Below are 15,604 nucleotides of genomic sequence, written 5' to 3'. Positions count from 1 at the left end.
GGGTGGGGTCGTCACCGATCCCCGGAAATTCCAGCAGACGCCCCCCCCCTCTCCTCCCCTCCCCTCCCCCCGCCGGCTCCTTCTCCCGAACAAAGAGGGCCGGGCAATCCCGCTCGCCGGCGCTTTGCACCGTCTCAGGGGCACCCTCGCCGTCGTGGGTGGTCCGGGTCGCGCGCGGGGGGGGGCAGGGTCCCGCGTGGGAGGGGGCGCCGGGAAGTCGGCAGGGAAGGAAGGAAGGAAGGAAGCATGCATGCAGGCGGGGGTCCCTCCCGGCCGAGCCCCCCCGTCCCCCCGGCGCCCCCTTACCTCCTCCCGGCGGCGCGCAGACGGGCGAGGCGGCAGCCGGCGGCATCTGCTCCGGAGTGACTCACGGGCTGGCCCGGACGGCGGGGCGGGCAGAGCCCCCCACGGCGCAGGCAGACCCGGGGGGAGGAGGAGGAGGAGGAGGAGGCGCCCCGCGTGGGAGCCCGCCCAGGCCGGCTGGAAGCGCCCCCGAGCGCCCCGCCTGGGCCGCCCGGAGCCCCTCGGAGGCCGAAGGAGGGGGGGTCTGCCCTCTGCACGCGCTCAGAAGCCGCCTGGCTCGGCCCTCTAAGAATGCCAGTCTGAAATAGCCCTGGCACCCTCAGTTCATCCTGAGAAGTGCCCACTTTGGTAGGATTGATGGATTGGATGGTTGATTTATTACGTTGCCTGCCATGCGGTTGGTTTCAACTCTTCACTGTCCCATCAAGGAGAGAAGTAACCTGGAACTAAGGAGAAACTTCCTGACAGTGAGAACAATTAACCAGTGGAACTCCTTGCCTCCAGAAGCGGTGAATGCTCCAACACTGGAAGTTTTTAAGAAGAGACTGGACAGTCATCTGTCTGAAATGGTGTAGGGTTTCCTGCCTGAGCAGGGGGTTGGACTAGATGACCTCCAAGGTCCCTTCCAACTTTATTATTATTGTTATTATCATTATTATTATTATTATTAATAATAATAATAATAATAATAATATCTTTTTCCAGGATGATCTGCCCTTGGCCTGGTCTTCTAAGAGACTCCATCCAGCCTGTAGCTGCTCTTCGCCCTCCTTTCACCAAGAGAAAAGAGGGGCAAGGATGAACTGGGGGGCCCTGGTGCTTCTCTGAGCCTGGGGGTCTTCTTTCAGACCTTTCGTTTACATTTAGGCAGGAAAAAACAAAGGTTTAAGTACAGATTAGGTGAGACCTGGCTTGAAAACAGCCACTGTGAAAGGGACCTTGGAGTCCTGGTGGACGATCATTTGACTGTAAGCCAGCCGTGTGCAGCAGCCGCCAAAAAAGCTAATACAATCCTGGGTTGTATAAACAGGTGTAGAATCAAGATCACTTGAAGTATTAGTACCGCTTTATAAAACCCTAGTGAGGCCACACCCAGAATACTGCAGCCAATTTTGGTCACCAAAGCACAAAAAAGATGTTGAGTGTTTGGAAAAAGTCCAGAGAAGAGCAACTAAGATGATCAAAGGCCTGGAGACTGAAACATATGAAGAAATGGCTGCAGGACTTGGGTTTGGCCAGTCTAAAGAAAAGAAGAAATAGGGGAGATATGATAGCAGCGTTCCAGTATTTGAGGGGCTGCCACAAAGAAAAGAGGGCCAGGTTGTTTACTGAAGCACCAGAGAGAAGGATGAGAAACAATGGTTGGAAGCTGATCAAAGAGAGAAGCAACTTGGAATTAAGGAGCACTTCCTGACAGTGAGGACAATTAACCAGTGGAACAGCTTGCCACCAGAAATTGTGAGCGCTCCATCACTGGAGACTTTTAAGAAGAGGCTGGACAGTCACTTGTCTGAGATGGTATGGGTTCTCCTGCTTTAGCAGGGGGCTGGACCAGAAGATGTCCAAGATCCCTTCCAGATTCTATTCTATTATATTCCTTATTTTAATTCTATTCTATTCTATTCCTTATTCTCTTCTCTTCTCTTCCATCCCAAAATTCTATTCTGTTCCGTTCCATTCCATATTTTCTATTCTATTCTATTCTATTCTATTCTATTCTATTCTATTCTATTCTATTCCTTATTTAATTCTATTCTATTCTATTCCTTATTTAATTCTATTCTATTCTATTCCTCCCTATTTCCACACAGTAGTTGTCCAGTCAAGCAGAAAACAATACCTAGATCAAGGAACTGTAAAAGAGAAAAAGCACACAGACACACTGACGCTGGCAGAACAAGCCACTGTATATAAACAGGAAGCAAAACCTCCCTCCTTCATACTGATGGTGTTACCTAATCAGGTAGCGAAATATCTGTCAGAAAACAAGCTCAGAGAGCATCAAAGATTCCTTTCATCTTTGCTGCCATTATGGGCAACCAAGAAAACAGATCTGGCCCAAAGGAAGCGGCGATGGCTCAGCCCCTAATGCAGGGGTAGGCAACCTCGGCTCTTTTATGACTCGTGGACTTCAACTCCCAGAATTCCTGAGCCAACTCTGGTGTAGGGCAGTGGTGGTGAACCCATGGCACGGGTGCCAGAGGTGGCACTCAGAGCCCTCTCTGTGGGCACACGCGCCGTCGCCCCAGTCCTAGGCCTTCAGCTGGGTTTTATAAAACCTTTTCGCTTTAGGCCTCCGCCGCCGTGTGCAAAAAAAAAAGGTTCAATCAATCAGTCAATTTCAACTTCTCATGGGAAAAAAAAAGATCTTGCAAAGTTGGAATTGACTGAACTTTTTAGTCCCACCCAGTCTGCCGTTACCACCACAGCCACGCCCACCCAATGGGCCACGCCCACCCAGCACTCGATGATGCATAAGTGGGTTTTGGGTTGCAGTTTGGGTCCTCGGTCTCTAAAAGGTTCACCATCACTGGAATAGGGTTTCCTGCCTGAGCAGGGTGTTGGACAAGATGACCTCCAAGGTCCATTCCAACTTTATTATTACTATTATTCATTTTTCCCAACAGGTTCTAGCCTACCACCTCCTCATATCACCTAAATTATGTGAGCTTCTGGGACACTACACATCCTCTTCACAACCTGTTTTCCTTGTTACCTTCTGGGAGGAGGGGGCTTCGTGGTATCCGAAGCAGAACATCCAGATTCAGTCACAGTTTCATTCCATACAGCATTAACCTTGCGAATGCTCAAGCTTCCTCCTTCCGTTATATATTCAGGATGGACAGTATTTCATATTTATTTGTTACGTATATGTAGGGGTGTGGGTCTATACATATGTTGTTCATAGTATGTTTAGGTGTGTGTCATGTATGTGTTTTACTTTGAGAGCGGGCAACTAAATTTCATTTTTGATGTGTGCCATTATGCCCGCAGTATAAAAATGACAATAAAGGTTATCTTATCTTATCTTGTCTTATCTTATCTTCTGCCTCTCATAACCTCCACGAGGGAGCAGCTGGCCTCAATTTGGTCCAAGCCTGATGAAATGATCGTGGTCATTCTGAGTAGCTGCCTACTGGTAGTTCTCAACTTTTTGTGGACGTTTTTATTGTTTGGGTGTCTTTTAAATTGTTCCAACTGCTTTAAAGTTCTAGACTTGTAAACTGCTCACTTAGTAGAGCTGGGCGGCCATAGAAATTGAATAAATAAATAATAAACAAACGTATAACCGTTCATTAGGGACTGTCCAAAGTTACCAGGGCACTGAAAAAACTGACTTATGGCCTTTCAGGTTCATATACTTACAGCTATTGTGGCTATATAGTAAACCATAGTCTAATCAAGAAACTATCAAGAAGAAAAGAACACTCCCGCCCACACTGATAGGGCAAGCTATGATATATAAATAGAAAGCCAACCTCCCTCCCTTCTAGCGCTGATGATGTTCCCTAGTTGGGNGGGCACTGAAAAAACTGACTTATGGCCTTTCAGGTTCATATACTTACAGCTATTGTGGCTATATAGTAAACCATAGTCTAATCAAGAAACTATCAAGAAGAAAAGAACACTCCCGCCCACACTGATAGGGCAAGCTATGATATATAAATAGAAAGCCAACCTCCCTCCCTTCTAGCGCTGATGATGTTCCCTAGTTGGGTCGTGAAACGTCTGCCAGAAAACCACCCAGCTCAGAGAACATCATGGTCATCTTCCTCCTTTTCCTCCTCTTCCTCTTTCTCCTCCTCCTCCTCACAGACCCCCTTCCCTTCTAGCGCTGATGATGTTCCCTAGTTGGGTCATGAAACGTCTGCAGGTAAACCACCAATCTCAGAGACATGCAAAGACTCCAGTCTTCCTCCTCCTGTCCCTTCCTTCCTTCATTCCTTCCTTCCTTCCTTCCTTCCTTCCTTCCTCCTCCCCTCCCCTTTTCCTCCTCCTCTTCTTCCCCCTCCTCCTCTCCCTCCCCCTCCCCCTCCTCCTCCTCCCCTCCCTCCCTCCTTTCCCCCTCCTTCTCTTCCTGGCTGGAGAATTCTGGGAGCTGCGGTGCTCAGCCTTTGGCCAAACCGCCTCCCTTCCAGAGGGCATGAATGCCATGCCAGGACGCCACTGGTTAATCATCCATCACCCTCAGAGGGCTTTTTGAATCACACAGACATTCTTTGCAAAAGGTCAGCAAGGAGATTTGGCCAGGAGCAGCCCTCCAAACACACCCTACACCAGTGATGGAGAACCTTTTAGAGACCGAGGGCCCAAACTGCAACCCAAAACCCACTTATGTATCGTTGGGTGCTGGGTGGGTGTGGCCCATTGGGTGGGCGTGGCTTTGGTGGTAACTGCAAACTGGGTGGGAATAAAAAGTTCAATCAATCAATTCCAACTTTGCGAGATCTTTTTTTTTCCCCCGCAAGAAGTTGAAATTGATTGATGTATTGAACCTTTTTTTTTTTTGGCACATGGCGGCGGAGGCCTAAAGCGAAAAGGTTTTATAAAACCCAGCTGAAGGCCTAGGACTGGGGCGACGGCGCATGTGCCCACAGAGAGGGCTCTGAGTGCCACCTCTGGCACCCGTGCCATAGGTTCGCCACCACGGTGGTAGAGGGTATCCTGCTTGAGCAGGGGGCTGGACTAGAAGACCTCCAAGGTCCCTTTCTATTCTATTCTATTCTATTCTATTCATTGTGTTTTAATTTTATTCTATTCTATTCATTGTGTTTTAATTCTATTCTATTCTATTCTATTCTATATTCTATTCTATATTCTATTCTGCATTCTATTCTCTTCTCTTCTATTCTAGACCCTACTCCTCTTTTCCTGCCCTGTTGGAAACCTGGAGAGGGCTGCGTCTGCCCTAGTCCCAGATAAACACTTTATTATTCCACACAAGCGACAGATTCTGTGAGGCCCAGCCCTAGCTGAAGGGAAAGGAAGACAAATTTAATGAATAATAAAATATATGATCAAAAGTAAAACAAAACAAGAACATTATTTTTAAAAAAAAACAAAACACATGTTTCTGTGCTTCGTGTTTTAATTCACTTTTTAAAGGTTTTTTTTTCTCCTAGTTTTATTTTACTTTGTATTTTTGGAGTTTATACTTTAATTTTCTGATTAATTTTTTTTAAAAAATAATAGAATGTCCCAAAGGTGCTTTTTCTATCTAGAGGGCTTTTTCCTGGGACTGAAGATGGGATGTGGGACCCTCCACCAAACTGACTTCTCAAACTATTAAAGGGCCATAAAAAACACCACCAAGCAGCAGCATATTTGGCCAGCTGAGTCCACCTGGAATAAAAGTGTAAATGGGTCTTCCGCACAGCCAAAGCTAATAATAATAATAATAATAATAATAATAATAATAATAATAATAATAATAATAATAAAGTTGGAAGGGACCTTGGAGGTCATCTAGTCCAACCCCCTGCTCAGGCAGGAAACCCCATACCATTTCGGACAAATGGCTGTCCAGTCTCTTCTTAAAGACTTCCAGTATTGGAGCATTCACCGCTTCTTAAGCTGTCTTAAGTCTCTAGTCCTCATGGATCCTGCACCGCGGATCTGAGGCCCTAATCCCCAAACAAAGCCACTCATTCATTTGATTTATAAGTCCTTTAATAACAAAGCCGTTGGTCGGCTCATTAAAAAAAAAAAAAGGCAGAAAAACAGTCAGTCGGCCACATCAAGCGAGGACTCCACATGGATGGATTGGGGAACTCGCGGGACTACAACTCCCACCGCTCCGTCACTAAAGACCACAATTCCCATGACCCCTCGCGATCCCGCCGGCCCTCGCAGCCCCTCGGTGCGCACGCGCACCTCGCTTAGTGTAGCCGGCCACGCCTTCCTATTATTATTATTTTTTTTCCCCTGGGCGGGCCTAGTTAGCGCGCGCCCTCCTGTGTGAGTCCCGCGTGGCTTGGCCGTGCGGCTCTCGCGAGATTTGGCGTTATAAGCGCAGGCGGCGCTCACGCGGCCGCCTCTTTTCCGCCGAGCCAAGATGGCGCCGAAGGTGAAGAAGGAGGGTGAGCGCTGAGGGGCTCTGGCGGGAGGGGCGCCTGCCTTACCCCCNCCCCTCAGAATGGGTCTGGATGGCCCCCCGCCCTCTGAGACCCTCCCCTCTCCCCCCCCATTTAATCGCGTCTCCCGAGTCTCTTGCTGCTGGATCGCAGTGCCCATCATCCCCGGCCGGTCGAGGCCTGTGCGTAATTGGCAGGGCCTCATTGAGGGGGCTATTGCTGGGGATCACAAAGCCCATCATCCCCCGCCTGTCGAGCCCTGTGGGTAATTGGCAGGGCCTTATTGGGGGGGACTATTGCTGGGGATCACAGCGCCCATCATCCCCAGCCGTTCGAGCCCTGTGGGTAATTGGCAGGGCCTCATGGGAGGGGGGAGACTATTACTGGGGATCATAGAGCCCGTCATCCCCGGCCTCTCGAGGCTTGAGGATGATTGGCAGGGTCATTGGGGGGGCAATTGCTGGGGATCACAGCGCCCATCATCCCCAGCCGTTCGAGCCCTGTGGGTAATTGGCAGGACCTCATTGAGGGGGCTATTGCTGGGGATCACAAAGCCCATCATCCCCCGCCTGTCGAGCCCTGTGGGTAATGGGCAGGGCCTTATTGGGGGGGGACTATTGCTGGGGATCACAGCGCCCATCATCCCCAGCCGTTCGAGCCCTGTGGGTAATTGGCAGGGCCTCATGGGAGGGGGGAGACTATTACTGGGGATCATAGAGCCCGTCATCCCCGGCCTGTCGAGGCTTGAGGATGATTGGCAGGGTCATTGGGGGGGGCAATTGCTGGGGATCACAGAGCCCATCATTCCCGGCCGGTCGAGGCCTGTGGGTGATTAGCCGGGCCTAACGGGGGCAGGCCATTGCTGCCTCTCTTGCCCCCTACCCTGGCCTTTTCTAGCTGATAAGGAAGATGGTTATTTGGAGGAGGGGTGGATTTTGGGGTCGGTGGAGGGGTGAATGTGCTCTTTGTGGAAGTTTTATTTATTATTTAGTAAATGGCGTAGGACGCATGCTTTTACATGGGGGGCTTTTGTGTCGTTTTGTGCATGGGGTGGGGAACAGTCCCAGAAGGAAAGGGTCCTTCCAAGATCATCTGGTCTGGCCCTCTCTATTCAGCACGTGCTTCCAGCAAAGACCAGGCCCCATTCCAAGGAAACAAGTGTTGAATTTGATTGATTGATGATTGATTACATTTCTATGCTACTCATCTTCCCCCACAGGATGGTTCTGGGCCATTTGATGAATGGAAGAAAAGCTCTTTCCCCCCCAGGGAATTATTCAACCGGAGCCTTCTCCTTAATTTCTCCTCCTCCAGGGATAATTGTTTCATCTACTTCAGCGGCTCCCAACCTTTTCTGTACCCCTCACCCCTAGAACGCTTCTGGTATATTCTCGCACCTCTTACAAAAGTTCAAAATAATGGCAACGAATTATCCATATAACTATAATTTTGAAAACCCAAGTTTTCACACCCCCATTTGGGAACCCCTGATCTACTTGATGTAGAGAACCAACCTAAAAACTAAGGAAACATTTCTTGACGCGTGCCTGGCTGAGGAATTCTGGGAGTTGAAGTCCACAAGCCCTAAAAGGGCCAAGTTGGAAGACCCCTGATCTTGCTTATCTTCTTGGAGCTGTTTTTTCCCAGATTAAACCTGCCCAGGGCCTCCATCTGTTCTCCCAGGCCTTCCCTTACGACCCTGGGGACTCTTCTCTGGACATGTTCCAAGTTTGACAAGTGTCTTGCCAAAATGTAGTGCCCAGATTGCGGGGGTTACCATCTTGGTGGTGATCTGAGTTTTAATCGCTTTCTGCTCAACCGCATTATTCACGTTTGCACTTCACAGATGGTGCCCCTTTCCCCCCAGGATCGAGGCTGTGAATGGTTGTGATTGTAACCACGAGGAGCTGATGCATCTTGATCCTGGGCAAAGCCTTCTGCCTTTCGGGGCTCCCCCTGGCCTGTTCCCCAGTGGGCTAATGAAGACCTCCCTCCCTCGCCCAGTTTATGCCATCATCAGGTTCCCCCTGACCACGGAGTCAGCCATGAAGAACATTCTCCTAGGCTAGCTGCGGGGATTCTGGGAGTTCAAATCCACACATCTTAAAAGATGTTGAAGTTGAATGTACTCTGACCACATTCTCTCACAGATAGGGTTACATCCTATAGCTCACTTTAATTTGTGCCCCTCGAGTTTCTTGTAACGCATCTTTCGCTAAGCTGGCCCTAAAGTGCTTCTCCCCCCCCCAAAAAAAAGGCAACTGGACTTTCTTGGCTTTAATAATAATAATAATAATAATAATAATAATAATAATAATAATAATAATTAATAAAGTTGGAAGGGACCTTAGAGGTCATCTAGTCCAACCCCCTGCTCAGGCAGGAAATCCTATACCATTTCAGACAAAGGGCTGCCCAGTCTCTTCTTAAAACCTTCCAGTGTTGGAGCATTCACCGCTTCTGGAGGCAGGTTGTTCCACCGGTTAATTGTTCTGACTGTCAGGAAGTTTCTCCTTAGTTCTAGGTTGCTTCTCTCCTTGATCAGTTTCCATCCGTTGCTTCTTGTCCTGCCTTCTGGTGCTTTGGAGAATAGCTTGACTCCCTCTTCTTTGGGGCAGCCCCTGAGATACTGGAAGGCTGCTATCATGTCCCCCCTCGTCCTTCTCTTCATTAAACTAGACATCCCCAATTCCTACAACCGTTCCTTATATGTTTTAGCCTCCAGTCTCCTAATCATCTCTGTTGCTCTTCTCTGTACTCTTTCTAGAGTCTCAACATCTCTCTTACATCGTGGTGACCAAAACTGGATGCCGTATTCCAAGTTTTATCTTTGAATTTTTCTTTGAAAACATTTGATTTACCTTGGTTAGAATGGAAGAAGCTTCTTGGATGAGAAGCAAAACGTTTTCAAAGAAAAAAAACAACACGGTCCAAGTTGCCTTTTGGGGAAAAAGGCACCTTTGGGAAAAAACTATGAGCTGAATGATGGAGAATCTCCATGGACATTTGGCTAGGCTGCCACCCATTGATGGGTTCATCCAGGTTCATCAGCAATCGTGATTCTTGGTGAGGGGTGGGGATTGCAAATCTGTTTTTCTTTTGTCAGGATCAGATCCTTAAGTGCTTGTGGAGGGAGCAGAGACATGGCCCAGCTATAAACTGGATTCTAAACCTGCTCCCTGTTTCTTCCTCCCGCAGCTGTCCCAGCCAAGACGGAGGCAAAGTCCAAAGCACTTAAAGCGAAGAAAGCCGTGTTGAAAGGGGTCCACAGTCACAAGAAGAAAAAAATCAGGACATCGCCCACCTTCCGGAGACCAAAGACTTTGCGGTTACGGCGACAGCCCAAGTATCCCCGGAAGAGCGCCCCACGGAGGAACAAGTAGGTCGGCCCTGTCTCCCTCCCCCCCCCCAGAAAGTCAAAGGGCTTCCACTTGACCCTAAGCCGGGGTCTTCAAACTTGGCCCTTTGATGACTTGTGGACTTCAACTCCCAGAATTCCTCAGCCAGGAGGCTTTAAGACAGGGGTCTTCCAACCTGGCCCTTTGATGACTTGTGGACCTCAACTCTGCTGAGGAATTCTGGGAGTTGAAGTCCACAAGCAGGGGTCTTCCAACTTGGCCCTTTGATGACTTGTGGACCTCAACTCCCAGAATTCCTCAGCCAGGCATGCTGGCTGAGGAATTCTGGGAGTTGAAGTCCACAAGAAGGGGTCTTCCAACTTGGCCCTTTGATGACTTGTGGACCTCAACTCCCAGAATTCCTCAGCCAGGCATGCTGGCTGAGGAATTCTGGGAGTCGAAGTCACAACCAGGGGTCTTCCAAATTGGCCCTTTAATGACTTGTGGACCTCAACTCCCAGAATTCCTCAGCCAGGATGCTTTAAAATAAGGGTCCTCAAACATGGCCCTTTGATGACTTGTGGACCTCAACTCCCAGAATTCCTCAGCCAGGCACGCTGGCTGAGGAATTCTGGGAGTTGGTGCACAAGCTGGGTCTTCCAACTTGGCCCTTTGATGACTTGTGGACTTCAACTAGATGACCTCCAAGGTCCCTTCCAACTTTATTGTTATTATTAACTCCCAGAATTCCTCAGCCAGACACGCTGGCTGAGGAATTCTGGGAGTTGAAGTCCACAAGTCATCAAAGGGCCCAGTTGGAAGACCCCTGCCCTAAGCCATTAGAACAGGCCTGCCCAACCTGCAACCCACAAGATCGTACACTTTTAACATTACAGGATTTTTAGCAATAGTGACTCTATTATGTATTTAGTTTGTGGCCCAAGACGATTCCTCTTCACCCGTTGCGCTCCAGGCAAGCCAAAACGTGGGCGAGGCCTGCCTTCGAAGCTGGCTCTTCCCCCAGGGATTGTGTGTCTGAATGGGTGTGTGATGGAACCCTCGTGGGGTGGTTCAGTTTATTAGGCTGTGTTTTCCAGACAACCGTTTTTGGATTGCATCGCTAAAGGGGTCACCAGCCGGAAAAAGGAGGTCCTTATCCCGCTGTATAGGGCTTTAGTGAGACCCCGTTGAGAATAGTGTGTTCAGTTTTGGAGACCGCACTTTAAAAAATGATTACTGGATGTCCAGTTCACCTATCAGATGATGGCCCCTGGTGTAAACTCCGGGAAGATCTTCTAGGGTAGGGATCCACAACCTTGGCCACTTTAAGACTGGTGGACTTCAGCTCCCAGAATTCTGGGAGTTGAAGTCCACCAGTCTTAAAGTGGCCAAGGTTGAGGACCCCTCTTCTAGGGAACCAGAGAATGCACGTCGTGGGCAGTCTTGCCCAGTATATTCAATAGTTTACATATTAACACCACAATCACAACAAGGGGAATCTCCATCCCCACTGATAGAGGGCAGAGCTACTTCTTCCGATGCCACACCTAAATTCTGGACCATTCCATCCATACAGAGCGAGGCAGGTTAAAACCAAGTGGTTTGGAAGAGGGATCCCTCGGCAGAGGGATCTATCTATCACTTTGGTAGAGGGATCACCAAGAATCGGGGTAGCGCCAAACGCTGCATTGCAGGCAGACTCTGCCCAAAATCTGGAGTTCGATGCTGACCGGCTCAAGGTTGACTCAGCCTTCTGTCCTTCCGAGGTCGGTAAAATGAGGACCCAGATTGTTGGGGGCAAGAGGCTGACTCTAAACCGCTTAGAGGGGGCTGTATAAAGCAATGTGAAGTGGTATATAAGTCTGAATGCTCTTGCTATTGCTATTCCACTCTACAGACAGTCTAGTAGCTGTTTTCCATACTGGCCGACAGGACTGTGAAAATGTGCTTTTCACCGAGTCTCCATTTCACATCTTCAGACATTGCTATCAAGTTCCACATTGTTTTGGCCTGGAGACTGTGGGGCTTCTTGAGCTAGTACAACAGCTAGGAAGATATTAGGGACTGTCATCTAGTCCAGGGCTTTTCAACCAGTAGTAGGGGTACCACCTGTGGTACATTGGCACCTGGCAGGTGGTATGTGACCATCCTAGAAAAGTGGTAGCAGGAGAGGGGAATGAGCTGAACCGGAGGCAGCACCGCACAAGCCTGAGCGAGAGACGGCTGGAGCTGCAGGGCTGTCAGGGCTCAGTGGAAGCGCCAGGATCAGTGCCAGGCTCCAGCTGATCGGCGCTTCTTCGGGACTGTCAGGGCTCAGCGGAAGCGCCAGGATCAGCATCAGGATCCAGCTGGAAAGCAGCGCTGATCCTGGCGCTTCCACTGAGCCCAGAAGAAGCGCCGATCAGCTGGAATGTTGCAGCCTCTCCAGGGTCTTGTGATTTCCATTCAGATGCCTGGCAACTGATTCATATTTATGACGGTCACAGTGTCTGAGGGTCATGTGAAGGGACCAAAACCTGCTGCAACCACCCAGCAGACGGGGGGAATAAAAACCAAACACCCCCCACCCCACCTCCGCTGCCAATCCTCAACAGAAATGCTCACCACAATGAAAACCTCGGACAGGAGGAAGAGCGCGGCCGGGCGGGCAGGCAGGTGTCTTGCTCGGCTGTGGCTTGGGGGGCACTTTTTTCAGTGCCCTTGTAACTTCTAAGAGTCACTAAGCGAACCGTTGTAAGTACTTTATCACTTTTTTCCTTTTTTTTTTTGGTCATCAAGTTTTTGACACCTTGTTAGGCAACTGGTGGTACTCGGATGTTGCCATATCCTAAAAGTGGCACAATGGGTGAAAAGGTTGAAAAGGCCCTGCCTTAGAGAAAGCTGTTCTGCAAGATAGGGCAGAAATGAAACCATCTTGCTTATTCCCCACCTGGTAGCCCTCCCGCTCTGCTCAGGGCTGTCATGTTTCTCTCCCCACCCCCTCCTTCCATTTCTCTCCCCACCCCCACCCCCCAGATTAAACCTGCCCAGGGCCTCCATCTGTTCTCCCAGGCCTTCCTTTTACAACCCTGGGTACTCTTCTCTGGACATGTTCCAGTTTGCCAGGTGTCCTTGCCAAAATGTAGTGCCCAGATTGGGGTGTTACCATCTTGTTGGTGATCTGAGTTTTATTTAACCGCGTTATTCGTGTTTGCACTTCACAGATGGTGCCCCTTTTCCCCCAGGATCGAGGCTGCGTGTGATGAGGCTTAAGCGACCAAAGTCTGAGTGGTTGTGATTGTAGCCACAAGAAGCTGATGCACCTCGATCCTGGGCAAAGCCTTCTGCCTTTCGGGGCTCCCCCTGGCCTGTTCCCCAGTGGGCTGACAAAAACCTCCCTCTCTCCCTTCCCAGGCTTGACCACTATGCCATCATCAAGTTCCCACTGACCACGGAGTCAGCCATGAAGAAAATTGAGGACAACAACACCCTGGTCTTCATCGTGGACGTGAAGGCCAACAAGCACCAGATCAAACAGGCGGTCAAGAAGCTGTACGACATCGACGTGGCCAAGGTCAACACCTTGATCAGGTAGAGAGCAGCTNCGAGTCATAAAAGAGCCAAGGTTGCCTACCCCTGCCCTATGGGATGGTGGGGGGGGCTTTCTTCTAGGAAAATCTGCTTTGGGGGCCTCGAATCCACCCGGACAGAGGGCTAACGAGAGTTTCTGGTTCTTTTTCAGATTGGAATAATCTGAGCGGAATCTGGCCAGAATGGCTCAAAACGCGGCATTTGTACAAGTAGCTTACCCATCATTTTACAAAACTGTTCCGAGGTTTTACAATAAATTATCCTGAACGCCCCTGCGGTTTCCGCCCTTTTCTTTCGAAACGGAAGAAATTTCCCAAATTGTTAACGTTCAGTTTTTGCCCCATTTTACGGCCTATCCTGCCACGGTTGTTAAGCGAACCGCTGCGTTTGTTAAGTGAGTAACAGGGTTGTTAAGTGACTCCGGCTTCCCCATTAAGCTTGCTGGTCAGACGGCCGCAAACGGGGATCGTGGGACTCCAGGACACTGGCAACCGTCGTAAGTACGAGTCAGTTGCCAAGCGTCCGAATTTTGACCAGGCGACCATAGGAATGATGCAACAGAAGTAAGTGTGAAAAATGGACGGAAGTCACTTTTCTCAGGTCACTAAAAGAGTTCCTGAATAACCTGGCTTGATCATAAAAAGGTTAAGTCCTGGTCAAGAAGACCAGAACCAGATTTGGGATCTCTGAGAGAAGCTTCTAAGCTGCCAAGGGATCCTTTGAGCCAAAGTGATTCAAGAAAGGGATTCCTCAGTTGTGTGACGGCAATGATGTAGGCGATTTAGATTGTGAAGGCTGGTCTTGGTGGGCTCGGTAACCCTGTCCCACCCCCCAAATTTAAAAAAAAAACTAATATAATGGTCAGACTGGCTAAGTTGGAGGAATATCGGGCTTTTAAAGCGAGAGATTCAATTCCGTGTCTGCAAATCCTCAGTGACGCATCATTGTCCAGCCTTGTTTCCTAGTATTTAATAATAATAATAATAATAATAATAATAATAATAATGCAAGAAGATTGCACAGACTGACTACAAGCAGCGGCATGACAAAGTAGCAACAACGGTGCATTGGAAGATCTGCAAGAAATATCATTTGCCTGTAAGCAAGAACTGGTGGGATCATAAAATAGAGAAAGTCATAGAAAATGATAAAATTAAACTGCTCTGGGACTTCAGAATTCAAACAGACAAGCACCTGCCACATAACACCCCGGACTTAACAATTGTCGATAAGAAAGACAAAAAAAGTCTGGATAGTGGACGTGGCAGTGCCTGGAGACAGCAGAAGAGACGAGAAAGAACTGGAGAAGATCACAAAATACAAAGACCTACAAATAGAAATAGAAAGACTGTGGCAAAGGCAAGCGAGGGTGGTACCAATAGTCATAGGCGCCTTGGGTGCAATCCCAAAACAACTGGAGCACCACTTGGGCACCATCATCGGCATTGACAAATTCCCCATTAGTCAATTGCAAAAGGCGGCCTTACTAGGAACTGCTTCCATCCTGCGACGAGATCTGTGATATCAACCATCCACATCTACCTATCCCAGGTCCTGGGTAAGGACTCGATAAGTAGACAAAATGACAAATCCAGTCTGAACATCTGGCTGACTGTACGATGATCCATAATAATAATAATAATAAAGTTGGAAGGGACCTTGGAAGTCATCTAGTCCAACCCCCTGCTCAGGCAGGAAACCATAGACCATTTCAGACATTTGAATCCCTCGGCCTCATTTAGACCGTGGCCACTTTTAAGACCTGTGGACTCCCAACTCCCAGAATTCCCCAGAGGTGAGTTGCAGCCTCTGCTCCTCTGCCCCTTCCAAACCCGGCAGTGCCCCACTGGCTTTGTGTTTCCGGCCGCCAGCCTCCCCCAGGTGACCTCACCTGTCCTCCATTAAATTTCCACCTCGGCCCGTCTCACCTGAATGACCCGGATCGATTGACACCATCCTAAGAAAAGTCGTACAAATACACGGATCGAGTCCCAAAATAGCAAGAATGGAAAAACAGGTGCAAACTTTCAGGTAAAAAGTTAAAAAAACCAAAAGGCTAGGTCAGGGGTGGGGAACCTTGGCTCTTTTATGACTGGTGGACTTCAACTCCCAGAATTCCTGAGCCAGCCATGCTGAGGGGAAAGGGAGAGGTTTCCAAGCTGAGCCAGGCTGGCTCAGGAATTCTGGGAGTTGAAGTCCAGGAGTCATGAAGGGGGCCATAGTTTCCCTCATGCTGGCTCAGGAATTCTGGGAATTGAAGTCCACCAGTCATGAAGGGGCCATAGTTCCCCCATGCTGGCTCAGGAATTCTGGGAGTTG

The 15,604-nt window shown here is 49.1% G+C and overlaps 1 protein-coding gene and 1 non-coding gene across 2 annotated transcripts; both read left to right on the top strand.

Annotated features, from left to right (window-relative positions):
* Nucleotides 1-6,314: 6,314 nt before the first annotated feature.
* Nucleotides 6,315-13,285, top strand: LOC107298095 (60S ribosomal protein L23a-like; the record flags this gene model as incomplete). Its single annotated transcript, XM_015827456.1, has 3 exons — nucleotides 6,315-6,383; nucleotides 9,576-9,756; nucleotides 13,109-13,285. Coding segments are annotated over exons 1-3 (383 nt in total), but the record flags the coding sequence as incomplete, so codon positions are not given.
* LOC114923449 lies at nucleotides 12,947-13,018 on the top strand. The gene has a single exon (XR_003810627.1). It is a non-coding gene; the product is annotated as a small nucleolar RNA Z17 (small nucleolar RNA).
* Nucleotides 13,286-15,604: the final 2,319 nt, after the last annotated feature.

This window comes from Protobothrops mucrosquamatus, unplaced genomic scaffold (genome assembly GCF_001527695.2).
Source record: "Protobothrops mucrosquamatus isolate PMUCROS unplaced genomic scaffold, P.Mucros_1.0 scaffold3712, whole genome shotgun sequence".
In the NCBI taxonomy this organism is placed as follows: Eukaryota; Metazoa; Chordata; class Lepidosauria; order Squamata; family Viperidae; genus Protobothrops; species Protobothrops mucrosquamatus.
Note: the sequence above shows the minus strand (reverse complement) of the source record. Positions and strands in the feature narration are given on the sequence as shown.